This window comes from Uloborus diversus, chromosome 9 (assembly GCF_026930045.1).
Source record: "Uloborus diversus isolate 005 chromosome 9, Udiv.v.3.1, whole genome shotgun sequence".
In the NCBI taxonomy this organism is placed as follows: Eukaryota; Metazoa; Arthropoda; class Arachnida; order Araneae; family Uloboridae; genus Uloborus; species Uloborus diversus.
In genome coordinates this window covers 93,637,147-93,655,701 of record NC_072739.1, presented here as the reverse complement: position 1 = coordinate 93,655,701, position 18,555 = coordinate 93,637,147, and the positions used below count along the sequence as shown (strand labels likewise).

The following is an 18,555-nucleotide window of genomic DNA, read 5'->3' as shown; positions in this document are numbered from 1 at the left end:
CCTTTAACTGTAAAAACTGAGGAATATTCGTTCAAATTATAAAAAATCTACAGGTAAGAGTGAATTACGTGCAGGGCCAGATTTGCCTATAAGATAAACAAGCTATAGCTTAGGGCCCCTGCTTTGAAGTGGGCCCCTAACTCCCAAAAAATTGTGATTCGTTCCTTAAAAAAATGGAAAGTGCTTGAAAAACTAATTTCATTTTCAAGTACTTGAAAACTTTGAATATTTGGAAACGTGTGGCTACAAACCTTAAATTTTAAAATTTCTAACAATTTGTAGGGGGAGGAATGCCAAAATGTGTCAAATTCAGCTACTTGCTACATCCTGCATCAAAAACGTAAAAATCATGGTTCTCGCGTTTGTGACATATTACTTGAAATAAATTTTTGTGACTCACATGCTTCATATCTTGCTATTTATTTAATCCCGAAAGCAGAATTTTGGAAATTCTTTTGTACTGATTGCTTTTATCTTACTTTTACTGCATATTGTTAATCTGTTTAGCCCGGGGAAAAAATGATACACCACCCCTATTTCTTTTCGTTTTCTGCACTACTTATAATTTAAAAAAAGTTGTAATGAGATATTAAAGTTTATTTTTTCTCTTAAACATAAAAAAGCCGTTTCTTACAAAGTTTGAACAATACTGTACAACTGTATATAATCTACTAAATTTCAGAGACTGGAAAGTGCAAATTATTAATAGGTTCTAAAATCCCTGAAAAGAAAGTGTAGTATATAGCCTACCAGGGCTCTTGAACCAAAAACCCAATCTAACCAACCAAACCTTGAAAATAATTAGACAAGTCTTTGAAACTCCTAAAGCAAATTGTGCTTCAATTTTATTTCTTATCAAGTGTATCAATTAAGAATTGTTCAAATGGGTAGTATGTTACTCTCTTGATACCTATTCTCTAAATCTGTGCACCATTTCTTTTAAAGTATTAACTTGCATCACAAAGCACTTTTAAAGCGTAAAACTTAAAAAAAAAGCCTATTATTTCCAATTAACCTTTATAAGACTTCAAGATGCAGAATTTTATATCCATTTTATATAATTTCCTCCGGGGGAGTACCCTCAAAATTGGAGATATTCTATATCCCACTTAAAAGGGAGCCCTGCGTCACTCTCTCAATACCAGCCCCCTCTCTTTTAAGGTCAATTCAAAAAGGACACCATGATTACACACTGTAATGAAAACGACACATAAAAAAGTAAAGAATGGCCTGATACATCACAGAAAACAGAGAAAAACATGGGAGAGGGGTGGGGAGGGCAATTAAAAATGTTGCTCCAAAAAAAAATCCTGCCCCCCCAGGAACTCAGTCCTAAATCCGCCTATGATGAGGTAATGAGAAGTAAAGGGATGTAAGTGGCAAAATTAAAAATTTAGAGAAAACAAGTACAAATAGTAGCGAACCTCTCCTTTGCCTTGGGGCAAGACAGTCTTACACACAGTAACATTAGATACTTACATTACTATACATACAGTACATAAATACAGTAACATTAGAGTATCTGGGGGCAAGAGATAGAACTAGTAGCTCTAGTAGGTGCTGCTATACAGCATGATTTATAAAAACTTTTTAATGAAAGCCTACCTAGGACCTTATCTTTCAACGCGTTTTACTCAAAACTTGAAAATGTCCACTTACATCGATCCTTTTGCTTCTCCCTGCCTCATGTAATATTTCATTAATTATTTTACTCTTTTTCTGGAATGCATTTTAATGTTCACTTCTTTGGCTTGTAGTATGAAAATATTCTTACCATGAAAGCATCAGACACGAGAGTTCTTTCAGGAATAAAAATACTGCCCACTTGATAGATAGATAATATTAACATGCCGAGACCTAAACGAGTCATTGAAGCCTTCACACTAAAAAAATATACAAATGCAACTAACTAAACAATCATTAAAAAGTTTTTTTTTTCCTAATTTACAATTCCCAATCACAACCCAGGTGGGGGGAGAGGGGATTTTTAGTATTTTTAGCTGAAGGAAATTCTAGAAAATTATTCTGTTATTTGATTAGGGATACTTGTTTGGAATTTTATGGCAATAAGAAAATTTAATGATTAACAGAAATAGCTTCTAGGTGTTCTTATACAAACATGTCAAGCTCAAGACAGCCCTTTTTTGTGAAGAATACTTGAAAAATGTACTTAAAAAATATATAGAACATGCCTTTTTTAAAATACATTATGAGAAAATCTAACAGCAGAAGAAATCGCAAAACAATATAGCCAATTTTGAAAATGAAAACACTCTATTTTAAAAAAACGATTTTGTCTTAACACCAGATAACCTTGAGACGTCTCCTCTCCTTTTCAGACCGTAGAAAAGTAACCAAAAAGTTGCAACCAAGAAGACTGGCTCAGCTTGTTGTACATCACACAAGATAGATTTTGTACATTAGAAATCAAAAGAAATACAGTGAAATCCTGTTACGAGAGGTTCATGGGACCGCAAATTTTGTTCGTTGAGACGGGAATTTCGTTACAATAAAATTCAAGCAATGTTTTGAAAATTAAATCAGGGCTGAAAATTCATTTCATTGAAACAAAAATTTTGTTGAAATGGAATCCTAAAACTTTATGAGTATCTTCACACATCTTCAGAGATTGAAATTAGATAATTTTAAAAGGAATTGTTTAAAAAAATCACTTTTTATTGAAGTTTAATACACTATTCAACAGTTACATATTACTGGGTAAGCTTTATTGGTAGCATTAATATAATTGGTAGCATTAATACTTACGTACTTTGTTATTATCGTGAGAAAAATTATAATACCAAACCACTCTCCTCTTTGAAAAGATATTTTAGAATAGAATTTGAAAATTAATTTGAATAGTACTTAGATTGTAATCCAAACAACTGATTGTTTTATGTGCTTACAATTGGCTACATGGGCAAAGCACAAAATGACCTTAAGGTTGGTTGAAAGACTCACAGCTTGAAGTGGAATTTTATTTAACAAGAACATGATTAACAAGGTTGCTATATCAATTTACTAGCAGTACCCGCACAGCAATGCCCGTGTCAAGAATTTAATGGAAGTTTGTTGAATAAAAAAAATTGACGCCCCCTCCCCCACTGACGTGAAATGATCATTTTTCTTTGTATAAAATGCTTACACACCTTTTCAACAAAAAAAATATATATATATTTAAGTTTCTTTGGAATATAAAACTTTTCGTCAAATCACTAAATTAGATTTACAGTTGCTTTAAAACTATTTTTTATGACTTTACTAGACATTAATGGGTGAAACCAAAACAGACCAAAGTCAAACTACAGGGAAGTGGAATGAAAACACTATTTCAAGCCATAAAAGAAAAATGAGCTTTTTCAGACATGACATCAATTTCATGACTAAGCAACAACTATTTTTTAAAATCTGATTTAAATTTATATCATTTAATGTATTAACATAAGAAAAAAAATATAAGAAAAATAAAAGAAATTGTTTCCAAATTAAGCATATGGACATTTTGAATGCAAATTCATCAAATCAAAAAAAGTTTAACTATGTTTAAGCACAAGAGAGGTTGAAAAAAAAAATGTCATAAAAAGAATACAAGTTACTGAAAATACTTACCAATCAGGTTTACCATCTGTTGTTTTTGCAAGGCACAAACCTTCAACAAACTCTGTGTACCTTTTCATCGGAAACTGGGGAAAACAAAGATAACATGACCTTACTATCAGTTTGTTTTCATTTTAAAAAAAGAACAGAATCAATGGAAATCATATTAGAGTAGTTGAAGCTTGAGGTACAAAGTAAAGATAGGAAATTCCTTATGGTACCTTATATATTCTTCCCAGAGAGTAGAAATTCACTAGGGAAAAATAAATTCCAATACAAAAAAAAATACATAGAGGATTATCTTTGATAACACTGGATTAAAACTTTAAGGTCCTAGGTTAAAGTACGCACAAAAAGAAAATATAAAATGGTGGTACATTAATTATTTCAACAGTCACAATTACTTTGAACGCAATGTAAACAAGTATTGTGACATACAGATATCATTTTGTGGGATGGACTTTATAAGTAACTCAGTACTTTAAAGTGGTAAAATTACTTTGATAAGCTTAGGCCCAGACAACAACAGAGGAGCTAGCATCTCTAGCATTAATAGGTCATAATGAAAAAGAAATAGAACATAGTGGTCAACTAATAAAACATATTCACCACTCTTACTACAGAGAAAAACAGAATCTTTAAAAAAAATTCTTTTCTCAAAGATTTTTTTTATTTAAGATATATTTTTCAACAGATGTGCTTTAAAATGTTGATCCTATTACTTTTAAACAAATTAAAAATCACAAATAACACATAGCTAACGGCAAGATAAGAAAAGAAAACATTTAGTTTTTACAGGAAAAGTCACTGAAATAAATTGCTGCAACAAAAATTTTAAAACCATAATCTTTACTAATAATAAAGCTGAAAGTCTCTCTGTCCGGGGGATGTCTGTAAGATGTCTGGATTTCTGTGACGCGCATAGCGCCTAGAACGTTCGCCTGATTTTCATGAAATTTGGCACAAAGTTAGTTTGTAGCATGGGGGTGTGCACCTCGAAGCGATTTTTCGAAAATTTGATTTTTTTCTTTTTCTATTCCAATTTTAGGAACCAAATTATTATAAATTCGACGAGTAAATTACGAAATTATCATATCGTGGAACCGTTACATGGGCACAAGCCAATTGGCGAGATACGAAATTATCATAACGTGGAACTGTAACATGGGTACAAGCCAATTGGCGAGAAATCTTAACTAATAATAAAGCTGAAAGTCTCTCTGTCCGGAGGATGTCTGGATGTCTGTAGGATGTCTGTGACGCGCATAGCGCCTAGACCGTTCGGCCGATTTTCATGAAATTTGGCACAAAGTTAGTTTGTAGCATGGAGCATTGGCGTCGTCAGCTGAAATTTATTGGGGGGGACAATTCTGACACTGTCATTTTAAAGTTGTATCAAGAAAAATGCGTGTGTATATATATATATATATATATAGTATAGGAGATAAAAACTTGACATCAAATAGAAAGGGGTTTACATTTAAGACAAAATTTTTAAACAGGTACATCTTGATTTACATATTTACACAATAAGAAAAAAAAATTAAATTCCACCAAATACATTTTTTCTAGACTGCACATGGGATACGAATATCCGTGCTATTTTTTGTGATTAATTTCATCCAAGATATTTTTGTGAACGTAACATAAAGCAACATGATTAACCGCTTTTGTGTCATAGTCGACCTTAGATACATTTTGAGCTTTCTCAGCGCACTAAAGCTTTTTCAGCTTCACACGACGAAGCGGGGCACACCAAAAGCAGCCGCACCAAATTTTCAACATTTTGAAACAGACCCTAACTTTAACGGCTGACGACAAAGCTTTCTTTGCTTCATCTAAGCAGCTAACTTCAAAGTTTTTATGGGATAGTTGAAGCTCAGTTTTTAAAGTAGCCATTCTATTAAAATTTATAAAAGAAGGAACATTTCAAAAAAAAAAAAAAAAAAGTTGAACGCATTAGTTTCGATAGAACTCATAATGTTAAAATAATTCTAGTAAACGCATACCTGATTAGCAGGCATTCAGGGGCTACATGATAGAGGTCACTATGACCTCCCATAAACTTTTCTTTCCCAGAAAATTTTGTCTGACAAGTCCAAATTTCGAGTAGTTTTTTGTGAAATATTGCATTAAAAAGATACTCTCATTAAATGTACAGTGGCTCCCAAAAGTGTTCGTACACCTTGAAATTTTGTAGTAAAACTAAATTAACGCAAAACTAAATTCGAATTTGAAATCTAATTTTTTTTTCACATCACAACTGATTTTATTTTTGAAATTTTTCAAAAAACAAAGAGATAGAGAAACACTACGCCACAAAAGTCACCGTACGCTGAAATATTTTGGAATATATTCATGATTAAAATTGTCACAGGTCATTTTTTAAAATTATTTTTGCATTGTGTTGACACTATAAAATCATTTAGCTTGAATTTTTTGTGCATTTATTCTCTAATATTCTGCTTATTATTTTTAAATGGCTGGTATTCGTGAAAAAGCAATAAAGAGCATTCAAAATTTGATTTTTACCCCTCACAGTAGTGGTAAATTGGTTTGAAATGTCTCTAAATTAATTAATGTATACCATTCTATAGTAAAGTGCTTAATAAAATACTTTTGAGAACGGAATCAGATCAAAAGCAAGGTTAGAAAAAGTCAACCGGCTTAATTTTCTCCTAAAATTGTTCGCCAAGTTCTCTGATTAGCTGGATCAAATGGGACCTTTTCTCACAGAAATTTTCTCGTTCTTGCGAAAAACAGAAAGCTTACGCTTTTCGTCGCAAAATCAATGATAAATAAGCTCAAAATGTTTTGGAATAACGTCTTACTTACAAATGAAAATGAATTCAACATTTTAGGTTAAAATGTTGTAATTGTAAATAGAAGAAAAAATGAGGAATTTGAAACACAATTTTTAACTATTAGCCCAAAATTCGGCTATTGGGAACAACTTTGTATTTTATCAAGATAAAGATGAGAAGCACACGGTTTTCAACGTTTGCATCTGGTGCCTCAAAAATTGTCCTTAATCTTAGAAATATCTCCTCAATCCCCAGATTTAAACTTAATCTAGAAAAATTAGAGATATCTGATGGCTAGATTACGAAAATACGGCATTGAAACGAAAATCAAACTAGAAACAGTAAGACTCGAAGTGCGGTTGAACACTTACTCAGAAATTGCACAAAAAAAGAAAAGAAGAACAATGAAATCTATTTCCAGACGTTTAAAAGGTGTTGTTGGTATATTGCACGAACTTAGTAAAAAGTTAGATTATTTTTCTAATATATAGATATTTTTTCAAAGTGTACGAAAACTTTTCAGATAAAGTTTCTGGCACTTTTTGATTATTGATTTCTTAAAAATCAAGTTTTATTATGTTATTAAAAATTTACATGCGGTTTTGTTGAAAATAGATCATAGATCTTATAATTAAATACCTATTCCAAAATATTAATTTTAACCAATGGATAGGGGCGTATTTCATTGAAAATTGTAAGTGTACGAACACTAACACTTTTGGGAGCCACTGTTTAGGAATTTCATTCGGAAAATTGAAAAGTAATCCCATCTGAATGGTATAAAATCGGGGCGCCCCTGCAGGCATTACACTTAACAGAATGGTTCTTACCAATCGTTGTCTTTTGCCTTTTTGAAGACGGTTCCGTGGGATGTTGATAGTGGCACCTGGATGTTGATGGTGATTCAGTAGATAAAAATTGCTCAGGTTCATTTGATGTAGAAGGTTTGCTACATTTTCCCGTTTAAAGCCACCTCTCCATAGTTGTTATTGAATGTGTAAAAAAAGTATAATAACCAAAATAGGAGCGCTCTTCGGGTCACCTACTCTCAAGGAAATCAAAAGATCACATGAAATTATCTTAATTTTTGTCGCAACTTTTCCCAACAGGGGAAGCTTATTTTATTTCTGTCTTTTTTTCTGGTCATCTTGAGCTTTTTTCGTTGGTCAATTGGAAGTGACATCACAGTATCCGTCGTTCTGCTGGCTTACGATTTGCTTTCGAAATTACTCTTTAATTTTTAGTCTCCTCTCCTTTTTTTCTTGTAACGTAACGCTTTTTCGGTCAAATTTGAGATGCCGCAAACACATTTAAGAAACCTCGCTTCGGTAAGGTACTTTGAAGCCACGTGTTGAATAGTTTTAAACACATGAAGCGTCTCCTTTCCCTTTCTACCCCAAATTTAACCTTTGACCAGCAAAGTGGTTTTCTAAGTTTGTTAGCATCCTTTGGCCAGGGTGTTCTTGCCAGCTGCAAAAAACCGCCAAAGAGGTCTGGTGTCTCATTTTGTTTGGGTAACATTGGGGTCGATATAAATTGAATCGAATTGGAGAAGCAAACACTGCAAAACTCGAAACAGAACCTTGCCAGCGCCGAGAAACGAGATAAGAAAGAAAGGAGCCGAAACTCAGATCCCCGTCTTCTGCTGACTTATTAGCGCTTTAAGCGAGAGAGCCGAAAAAAAGGGGGAGGGGAATTGTCCATCTGATTTCAGTATCACAAATTTGTCCAGTTGTTTCCCCCCAAATAACAACAAATACGCTGGAATCACTTCCAAGCTGGGAACGCCGGGGACACGACTTGTGTTTTCAATACGGGACCGGAATTAGGATACTTTTTGTGAGTTAAGGCATGGCTTCCTGCCATGGCTAAGGGATCCCCCTGTTAACAATTTATTACCCCGCTAACACATCTCTACTCTGTGACTGGTTGACATTGCGCTCTGAAGAAAGTGTTACCTTTCTTGCATCCTCTACTGAAGCTATGCTCAGAGAGCAGAGCAATGGTTTGTCATTGAATTTCACTTTCCGTTCACTATACACATCGCCTATTTTGTTATTATTTAGTTCTTTTTCGCTTTTTTTTCCTTCTTTTTTTCGATGTTCATTTCGTTTTGTTTGATATGAATTAAACATGGTAAATTATGTATTATGCAACTGTTTAAAGCCTTTTTTTTTTTGCCAAAACAGTAATAATTTCCCCCAAAATAATGAATTTCATCTTGACAATTATCAAGAGGGTCCGATTTTCAAATATTGAGGGGGCCCGGTTCTCAAATATTGGGGGGGCCCGGACCCCATGGACCCCCCCGGCCGCGACGCCCATGGCATGGAGGTGTGCACCTCGAAGCGATTTTTCGAAAATTCGATGTGGTTCTTTTTTTATTCCAATTTTAAGAAAAAAACTATCAAATTGCGAAATTATCATAACGTGGAACCGTAACATGGGCACAAGCCAATTGGCGAGGTACGAAATTATCATAACGTGGAACCGTAAGATAGGTACAAGCCAATTGGCAGGGGCGTAGCTAAGGGGGGGGGGGGGTTTGGGGACAAAACCCCCCCCGAAAAGTTAGTCTCAAAAAAAGAGAAAAAAGAAGAGAGAAGTGAAAGAAAAAAAAAAGAAGAAAAGGAAAAAATTCCAAGCGATTATACATTATATATATATATATATATATATATATATATATATATATATATATATATATATATATATATATATATAAAAGAAGTAACCCCCCCCCCCCCGAAAGTCGGGTCTAGCTACGCCACTGCCAATTGGCGAGAAAATTCACCATACATTATTTGTAAATATACAGGCGAACCAAAAGACCTTTTAATTTTTCTATTACGGGCAAAGCTGTGTGGGTACCACTAGTCTCTAATAAATTTGGAAAAGATATATTTTGCACATTTATCATGTAAAATTGTAAACTACTTGGGGAAAAGAAAACAACCTGAATTATTAAAATAAGTACAAAAATATAGATTCTCAAGTCAAGAAAAGTTACTTGCAGAAATTTTTTTCAACTTGTAATATGAAAAATAAACAAATTTAGGGGTATTTCCAATGAAAAATAATTGTAATTACAATACACCTTTTAAAGTGTGAACTGTTCAGAATATTTTTCAAGCTAACCTGTGGTCCAACCATAAACCCTCCAAAGAAATAAGTGTGTCCAGCTATCTCTAACAGTGAAGGACAATGTTTCAATGCAGTCTTTTTCTGCTCATGAGACAATTTATCCTATTTAGAAAATGAAAGAAACATAATATTAATTTTACCAAAGAATCTTCACAGCATAACATTTAAACTCAATTTTGTAAACTGTTTCACTGTAACTTTTTTTTTTTTTTGCATTTGAAATTTATTACAGATTTAAATATTTGTTGTTTTTTAATGTTTTTTGAAAACTTTACAAATTAAAAGAATTATTTATTAATTTTAATTGTACTTTTCCAGATATTCTGTGACTTTTTATAATAAATTTACCTTAGATGGCTTGGAACAAAAAAGAATGTATTGGCATGATCTACAGTTTGAGAAACAGTACAATGAAGGGCCAAATGTCCCTTCATTCAAGCAGCGAATACAAGGGAAGGGTCATGTGGGTCATGACCCCCCCCCCCAAACCATCGACAATAGTATCCACCGACATTGTGTTCAAACCTTTTTTGAATAAAATGTCAAGGATTTTAGTAGTCTTTTCAATTTATAAACGATTTTTGAAAGTAAATATTTGAAATTCTTTATCTTTTCATTGCTTATGAAATTAATTTATATTGTTTATGCTTAAAAATGTGCCGTATTTCTGACTGATTTGTTGCTTATTATTGTTGACGCCCAAGAAGTTTCAAAAAAATTTCATACCCAAAATCGGAGGTTCGTTCATTGTGTGTATGTAGGGGGGGGGGGGGTCATTCTTCAGCACGACCCCCCTCTACCCTAAAATGATATTCTGTTTCCACCCCTGCTTCTCTCCACTTTCTTTTTCAAGAATATAAAACCTTTAAACTTACAAAAGATTTGCCTCAGATACATTACTGATGGCATTCACAATTTACACTGACTTTAGAGAAAATTTGTATGGCAAGCAATCTCATGAGATATACATCTGAATTTAGCAGAATATAAAAAAGCCCCATACTTGGACCCAGAAATAAAAGAGGCCCAACACAATATTAAATATATTACTTACATATATCTCAAACAAAAACAAATAAATTTATAACTTTGTCTGCATGAAAAGAAAAAAAAGGTTTTGTTTCATAAATGCACATAGTACGATCCAAAAGTTCAAGTTGCATAAAACCGCGCCCTGAATAGTAAACATCACCAAGCTACATTCACCTTCAAAATAGTCACCTTGAGCAACTATGCACTCCTCCCAACATTTGTATAACTTTTGGAAGTACTTCTGGAAACCATATTTCGCATCCTCTTCTAAGGCCTCCTGTTATGCAGCTTTAATTTCTTTGTGGTGAAGAAGGGGACTTCCATGTTGAGGATGCAAACATTGATTGGATGTCAACAAATAACACTACATTTCGTTGGACTTAGCCCAGTATGACTTTTACCTATTCCCAGCAGTTAAAAAACATTTGCAAGGGCGCTGTTTTGGTTTGTCAGATGAAGTTGCATCACAGGAGGCTTTAGAGGATGTTGCGAAAAATGTCTTCCAGAAGTGCTTCCAAAAGTTATACAAATGTTGGCAGAAGTGCATAGTCACTCAAGGTGACTATTCTGAAGGTGGATGTGCTTCAGTGATCTTAACACTATTCAAGATAAGATTTTATACAACTTTTTCCCGAACTTTTCGATCGTAATACGTATAGCAAGTAGCTGGAGGTTGTAAATAAATATTGCAATAACTTATTGTTCATGCATCAAAGTAAGTATCAAAGTGTCTGCACTTAATCAGATATTTTTTGCAAGAGTTTTTAAAAATTTTCAATAAACTTAAAATTCTGTCCAGTCCAGGACTGTATATATCTATTACACATATGAATATGAAAAAGTAAATGTTTATTATTAGTTAAACTAATTCTTACCGGATCTTTTTGTCCATCATAGACATCGTAAGCAAGACCTATAGTAAAATAAAACATCAGTAAGCAAACTAACAGTCAAATTGAGCACAACTTTAATTCATAGCAAAATCATGAATATATACCAATTAGTCTCAAGGTTAAAACACATTGAGGCATGCTCCATTTGATGTCATAATCATCAGTTCCAGTTAAATAGTAACCAAATATTAGGTAACCCTGCAAAACATTAATAAAAAAATCATGTCAATGAAACAAAAAAATAAATTAACTGTTTTTAAAAAACTTTAAAACCCAAATTCTTTACGTATCATATTACATATCTTTTGGAAATTATGATTATGTAATTGTCTTGTATAAAGGTGAAAGTTAAATTTTAACGGAAAAAGTTGCACTTTTGTACAAACTACGAAAGCTAATAAAAGCCCAGATAAATGTGGCACTTTATCGTTACAGCAGGCATGTGCAGTGGCCCAATTTTTGTAATATATCTGTTTTTTGAGTAAAGCGTGTCAATTGTAGTAACTGCCATGTTGAATAACAAATTTTTTATGTAGCAAAAACAAATATGTATTACATAACACTGATTAATTACAAAAATACATTAGAAATGTATTTTAGCAACAAATTAAGAAAACAATGGCTGAATCTGGGAGTCAAAAATAAGCAGCGTTATAAAATAATAAATACCACCAACTTTAAGAGTTTTTAGAAGCAAATACTGCATTTAATTTGACAGCATTTTATAAAATGAATTCCTTTTTTTTCATTAGCAGCAAACTATTCAATTAATGAATCAAAAAACACTTTTCTCTCTTTCAGAGCGATCATTTAACAATTCACCTTCAATCAAAATCAGTCCAAGATTAGAAAGCCACTTTTATCCTGACAAAATCCAAAGAAAGTCAAGAAACCAAACAATTGTTTTTCCCAATACATCAAACAAATGAACTAAACCATTAAAATTTGGATGCTTCAGAAGCTCTATGTAACTGCTGGATCTGTTTTGGCCTTGATATACACTAGCCTCAAAAAGTTAAGGTACAACATGTTTTTCGAAGCTTTTGTGTTGTTCACAGAAAAGTCCAGATTTACATTGGAGAGTGTTTCGGGGTGTCCACTGATCTGGAGGAAACAGCGCGCTAGACACTATCAATCCAACACTGTTGAAAGACCACAGTCATAGACAGGGATGGCAAATAGGGGGTGCGAGAGGGGGCGGTTACACCCCCAAATTTTTCACTAAGAATAATAAAAAATGGGAAAATTGAATTTAGATAACTTAGAAAATCATTTGCCTGAATTTTCAGAACAGAAAAAAATGATGGAGGATAAGTGTTTGCCTTAACTAAAGAAGTAATCTCTTCATATGGGTAAAATATTTCAAAATTGAGTAATCTATTTTATGATGGTGCATCTTGTATGAGGTGTCCGTACAGTGTAGAGACTGCGCAATTTTTACGCGTAAATTCCATGTCATCTATATATATATATATATATAAATGAATGTTTGTCTGTATGTCATCCATAAACTCCAAAACTATTCGGCAGATTTGGCTGAAACTTTCACCGTTTGTTATTTTTGGTACTGGGAATGTTTATAGACCAGTTCGAAAAAATCCGATCGATAGTTCCTTTTTTATTCCAATTTAAGTCACAATCCATTGGATAAATACGAATAAAATTATCGGCTGCAGAAATTAATTCGCGTGAAAGATCTCATTGATAAAATGTTAGCTGTTGCCATTTTTCTTGAGTTTGAACAAACAAATTCTTTATTGTTTTATGGCTTTTCATGCAACGGGGGGATTTAAAACTTTTTCTATTTGATATTTTTAGCGATTGATTGATCTTGCAAACTGCGTGAGCAGGGGCGGCAAATAGGGGGGTCAAGAGGGGGCGGTTGCACCCCCAAATTTTTTGAGCAGAATGATAGAAAGTGGGTGAATTCAATTTATGTAAGTCGAAAATCAATGTTCATGAAAGGAAATCTCGCTGGTTTTCAGCAACTATTTGATGAAACTCGAGACATTCTCAGACTAGAAAAAGTTTTTTTCGTTATTTGGATGATGACTTAGAAATTTATGAAGTATTTTCGGCTTTTTCACAACATAGACAACTGACAGAGAACAATGGTTAATTTTAACGAAAGAAGACATTGCCTCATATAGGCTAAATATTTCACACTTGTGTGCCCAGTGTAACGATGGTATCTACAAGGCTCGTGAAAAGTGGTGTGGCTGCATGGTTTTCACAAAAAAATTCCTTGATATTTTACATTCACTTTTACACTCATTTTTAAGTGTATATTTATTTAATGAGTGTTCATCGCTTTCTTCTGCTCGAAACACTTTTCAGCTGCTCAATACATTATAATGCTTTAATAGAAACTTCTTAAAAATGCATGTGATTATTGAATAAAAAAAACATATCAACCAAATACCTTTTATGGGGCTCTATAATTATGCAATCGCGGAGTGACACAAGATAATCTTCAAGCGTTAAAACGATAAAAACATTTCTCTAACTTCAAAGCAGTGATTTGATGACTGGAAGAATTATTGCAAAACGATTCTTTCAATGGTGAAAAAGCTCATGCCCTTTAGGATGTATGACTTCGTTTGAATTTTTATCCACTTTGTTTGCATCAGGAAAAGGTTTTTGAAAAATGCTTTATACTCTATCAAAATCTATATCTTCAATCCGCTACTCGACTATTCAAACCACAGTTTAATCTACAATTGATCTGTGCACCAACTACCATAGTTGAATCTACAATTGAAACTGAAAATAGACTTTTTATAGATGTATATTTCAATCAATCGTGAAGTTTTTCCAAAAAATTCTTCCTCCGAGTCAAGTTTAAAGAGGCGCAAAAAAAAAGTGACAAAAATTCACATGATGATGTGAAGTTAAACATTGGTTTTTGAATATTTTGTATGAAGTAATAGATTCAGTTTCAAATGAAATTAACACAAGATTTGATGATAATTATTTTTCTGTATGATTGGCTGGGATTATTATATGATTGGATTGGATTTTGAAAACGAAAAATAAAATGTTTCAACTGTGAGTAAAATTTTTAGCATGAGGCAAGAAAAATTACAAGCAATATACCGACAGAACGGTTTTCACATCCAGAGACTGCAGTTTCGCCCTTGTTATGGACTCATCAGCCTGGAAGAGTGAATAACAGAGCTGGAGGCAGATGATATCTCATTGAAGCTGAAAGCGCCGACATGACTAGATTATTCAATCATGAAAAGTTTAAGCCCCTCACAGTTTTTGAAGTAGCCTGGGTGATTTTGAAGAGCAAGATATAAAAAGTGTTTTCATACATAACTTTGTAATACTTCAATTATTTTTTAACTATTACAAACAGCTCAGCTAGTAGAGAAAGATTTTTTTTTAATGTCTCAGAAAGTTAGAGAAATATTTTCGAAGCGCAAAGGGGAAAAAAAACTTTTTCCATTTAGCTGAACTGGTAAAACAGCAGACATTGAGCACTGATACATTAGTAACATGATTCCCTGCTCTTCCGAATTCCAAAAATCAAGCATTATAACTTTTCCAAAAGGTATAAAAACTTTAGTAGCAAGATGTTTTGTATGATAACTTTTTAGTAAATGAATCAAAATTTTAATTGTTTCTAAACACTAATTTTATTCATATTAAACCGATTTTATGACAACTTCTTGTTAGCTAATGTGTGTATGGTTTCGCTTTGGGGTTATACATATTTAAGAAACGCGACCCCCCAAATGAAATGGTGAAATGCCGCCCCTGTGCGTGAGTACAAAATTTGAGTATAGTCACTGCTTCACTTCATACCTGGACCGATTATTATGAAAATTGCTATATATATGTATTTTTCCACGGAGAAGGTGTATAATATGCTCATTGAAGCCACTCGCCACCAGGTGGCACTGCAGAGTAGCAACTTCTGCCCCGTTCAACCGATTGTCATGAAAATCAGTATAATGATGTATTTTTTTGTTGGCGTAGCAACGCGCGTGGGGTACAGCTAGTTTTACATAAATTTTTATGCTCATATTATAACTTAATGTTTAGCTGGTAAGTGTTCATTGATGTCATGTACTAGAAACACATTTTAGCAACTCGGTGTATCATATGATTTCATGGAAACTTTTTGTAAAGATATGCTATTTTTGAAAAACATCCCACATCAAAAAATACTTTCACATCAACAAATGTATTTTGAGGCTTTTTACTTGACAATCTCTGAGTAACACAAGATGGTCTTCAAGAGTTAAATCTTTAAAAGACCCATGGAAGAATTACTGGAAAGCGACCTTTTCATTGATAAAAAATTTGATGTCATTTTAATATGTATGCCTTTGTTTCAATTTTTTGTTTATACTGCGGAGTGTTTTTTTGATAAATGCTACACTCTATCATAAAAATTTTAATTTCCTAATCTTAATTCTTGGATTGACAATTGAAACTCTTAGTAATTTTCGCACTAATGCATACTTGAACCAGGTGTGGAACTTTGTGACAGAACTTTTCATAACAGTTTTCACTGTATGCCAATGTAGAAGAGGTGACAAAACATAGATGAAGTTTTAGTCAAAATATTAAATCAATATTTTGAATAAACTGATCAATTCAGTTTCTCAAGAAATTAAGACAGGATTTAATGAGATATATTTATTATTGGTCTTAAGTTAAATATTTTGTAGGTCGGTTATAGAAAGCGAAAAAGAAAATATTACACTTATAAGTAATAGCATGAGGGAAGAGGAATTGTTTTGTGAATTGTGACTATTCTTTTTAATGACACAAAATAAATACTAGCCCATTTAAAAAGCTTTCTTGGTTATTTTAAAGAGAAGAATCTAAAGGAAATGTGCTTTTTGACATAACTTTCTTACTTCCATTGTTTTTTGACTGTTTCAATCAGGTCAGTCATTTGTAAGATGACTTTCGTGATTAAATTGAAAAACCAACGCAAATAAAGCACAAATTTACATGAAAATACAGCATGTAGCTATTTCAAGGCTACAATAATGAACCTCTTCATCGGTGTAAAAAACTCCGCACACAACCAGAAAGTTGTAGGTTGAACGTCAACCAATTTTGACTTTTGTGTCTCAGGAGGTTAGAGAATTACCTTCGAAGCGCAATGAGGCAAAGCAAAACCTTCCTCTTTAGCTATACTGGCAATAAATTAAGACATTGGATATTGATTAAATTTTCTGTTCTTCCCGACTCCAAAAATAGCAGATTAAAACTTTACTAAAAAATAAAAACTAGTACCGAGATATTTTGTGAGACAACTTATAACAAAATTAATTTAAAGCTTTCGGTTGTAAAAATTTTAATTGTTCTTTACAAACCTAATTATTCTTAACATTAAAACCATTTAATTATCAGTTCTTGTTAACCAATATGTATTTTATACCGTACTGAGGAAATTCAGCTTCAAGAAACTCGACCCCCCAAACAAAATGCTGAAATGCCGCCCCTGGTCATAGAGGTGTTGGAATCATAGTTTTGGTCGAGGATCTCGCTCGGTGGTCACACTGATCTGCATGTGTTCCATAGAGGAACTCTGACTGGTCTGAGACATCAGGTTGAGATCCTTGATCCAAATGGCTGCCCATATGCTAGGGCTATTGGTAATGACTTCAGTCTGATGAATAACCTCACTGAGCTCAAATTGTTGAAGAATATCTTGAGGATCATGGTTTGGAACGAATGGAAAAAAAATTGCCAGCTCGATCTCCAGACCTGAATTCGATAGAACATCTTTGGGACTATCTAGGCAGACAGGTTGCTGTTTTTAATCCTCTTCCTAGGTCGTTACATGAACTGGAACAAGGCTTTGGTCTTCGCTTCCTATTCCAGTGTCAGAACTTACTAAACAACATGGAAAATCGATGCAGCCAATGTATTCAAGTTGGGGGGGGGGGACCATTCTTTATTACAACCCATTTTTGTATTGTTTCTTTGACATTTTACTACATAACACTGTGATTAGCTATTTTCCCTAAGAATGGACTATTCTGCAAAAATGCTTTTTTTGTTGTAAATAGTTTAATTTCTAGGAGGTATTCAATAAAAAACTATTTTTGATGCACATATCCTCCAAATTCTTCATTTCAATGTTCATTCATTTGCAAATTAGACGCAAAAAACAGATTGTACCTTAACTTTTTGAGGTCAATGTATTTTTGATTCCTTAGCTCTGTTGTATTTTTTTTTTTTTTTAATTTTCCTGAAAACAAGAGCTGTTGTTGCATAATTGACATTCATTTCCTAAGACTACTTTTGAATAACTGTTACATCCATTTTAGCTTTGTAATTTCAACAAGATATTCAAAAACATTACCACATGACAGCAACTACCAGAATTCAAAAATATCATGATATTTTCGAAAACATCGAAAATATCTGATATTTTGATATACATCCGATATTTTCAATTAACGCAAACTAAAGTCTTCAAAATAGTAAATGCATCCTCAAATCACTCTTTAATATCTTATTTTATAATTATGATAAGTAGACTTTAAATTAATGTTTCTTTCATTACTTAATATCTAATATTTCAGTTTACATTTCTATCAATTTTAATGGAATTAAATTAGCATTAGCTGTTTTCCTCATTTTTCTTCTGTTATATACTTTTTTAAAATTGTTATGTTACTAATAATTTTATGAATATTAAACAGAAGTAAAAAAGGAATATTATATTACTTTGTTATATTAATTATGTATTATACATTACAAAATATAGTATATTATTTTTTGGTTATTTTTTATAATGAATAAACAAAATTGCTATGATTAACATGCTTTTTATATTGAAAATACCATAGTTGAAAAAATAAATATTGAAAATATCATATTTTCAAAATAAATATCAGATACATATTGTGATATATATCATGATATATATTGACTGATCAGGGGTCTGTCCAGAATTTTTCACAGGGTCCGTTTTTTGTGAAAAATGAAATAATTTTGTGAAAAATGAATTAATTTTGTGAAAAATCAAATAATTTCACAAAAAAAAATAAAATAAATAAATAAAAAATTGTTAAACCAAAATTTTAGAATTTAGAGATTTCACAAACTGC

At 32.6% G+C, this 18,555-nt stretch overlaps 1 protein-coding gene across 1 annotated transcript in view; it reads right to left on the bottom strand.

Moving 5' to 3' along the window:
- LOC129230691 (lysophospholipid acyltransferase 5-like) overlaps positions 1-18,555 on the bottom strand; it is a 50,540-nt gene that overhangs the window by 16,198 nt on the left and 15,787 nt on the right. The window contains exons 4-8 of the mRNA XM_054865110.1: positions 11,575-11,668; positions 11,453-11,490; positions 9,540-9,647; positions 3,610-3,683; positions 1,775-1,883 (exon numbers count right to left, since the gene is read on the bottom strand). Coding sequence (XP_054721085.1) covers positions 1,775-1,883; positions 3,610-3,683; positions 9,540-9,647; positions 11,453-11,490; positions 11,575-11,668 — 423 coding nt within the window. The remainder of the gene's footprint in view (positions 1-1,774; positions 1,884-3,609; positions 3,684-9,539; positions 9,648-11,452; positions 11,491-11,574; positions 11,669-18,555) is intronic.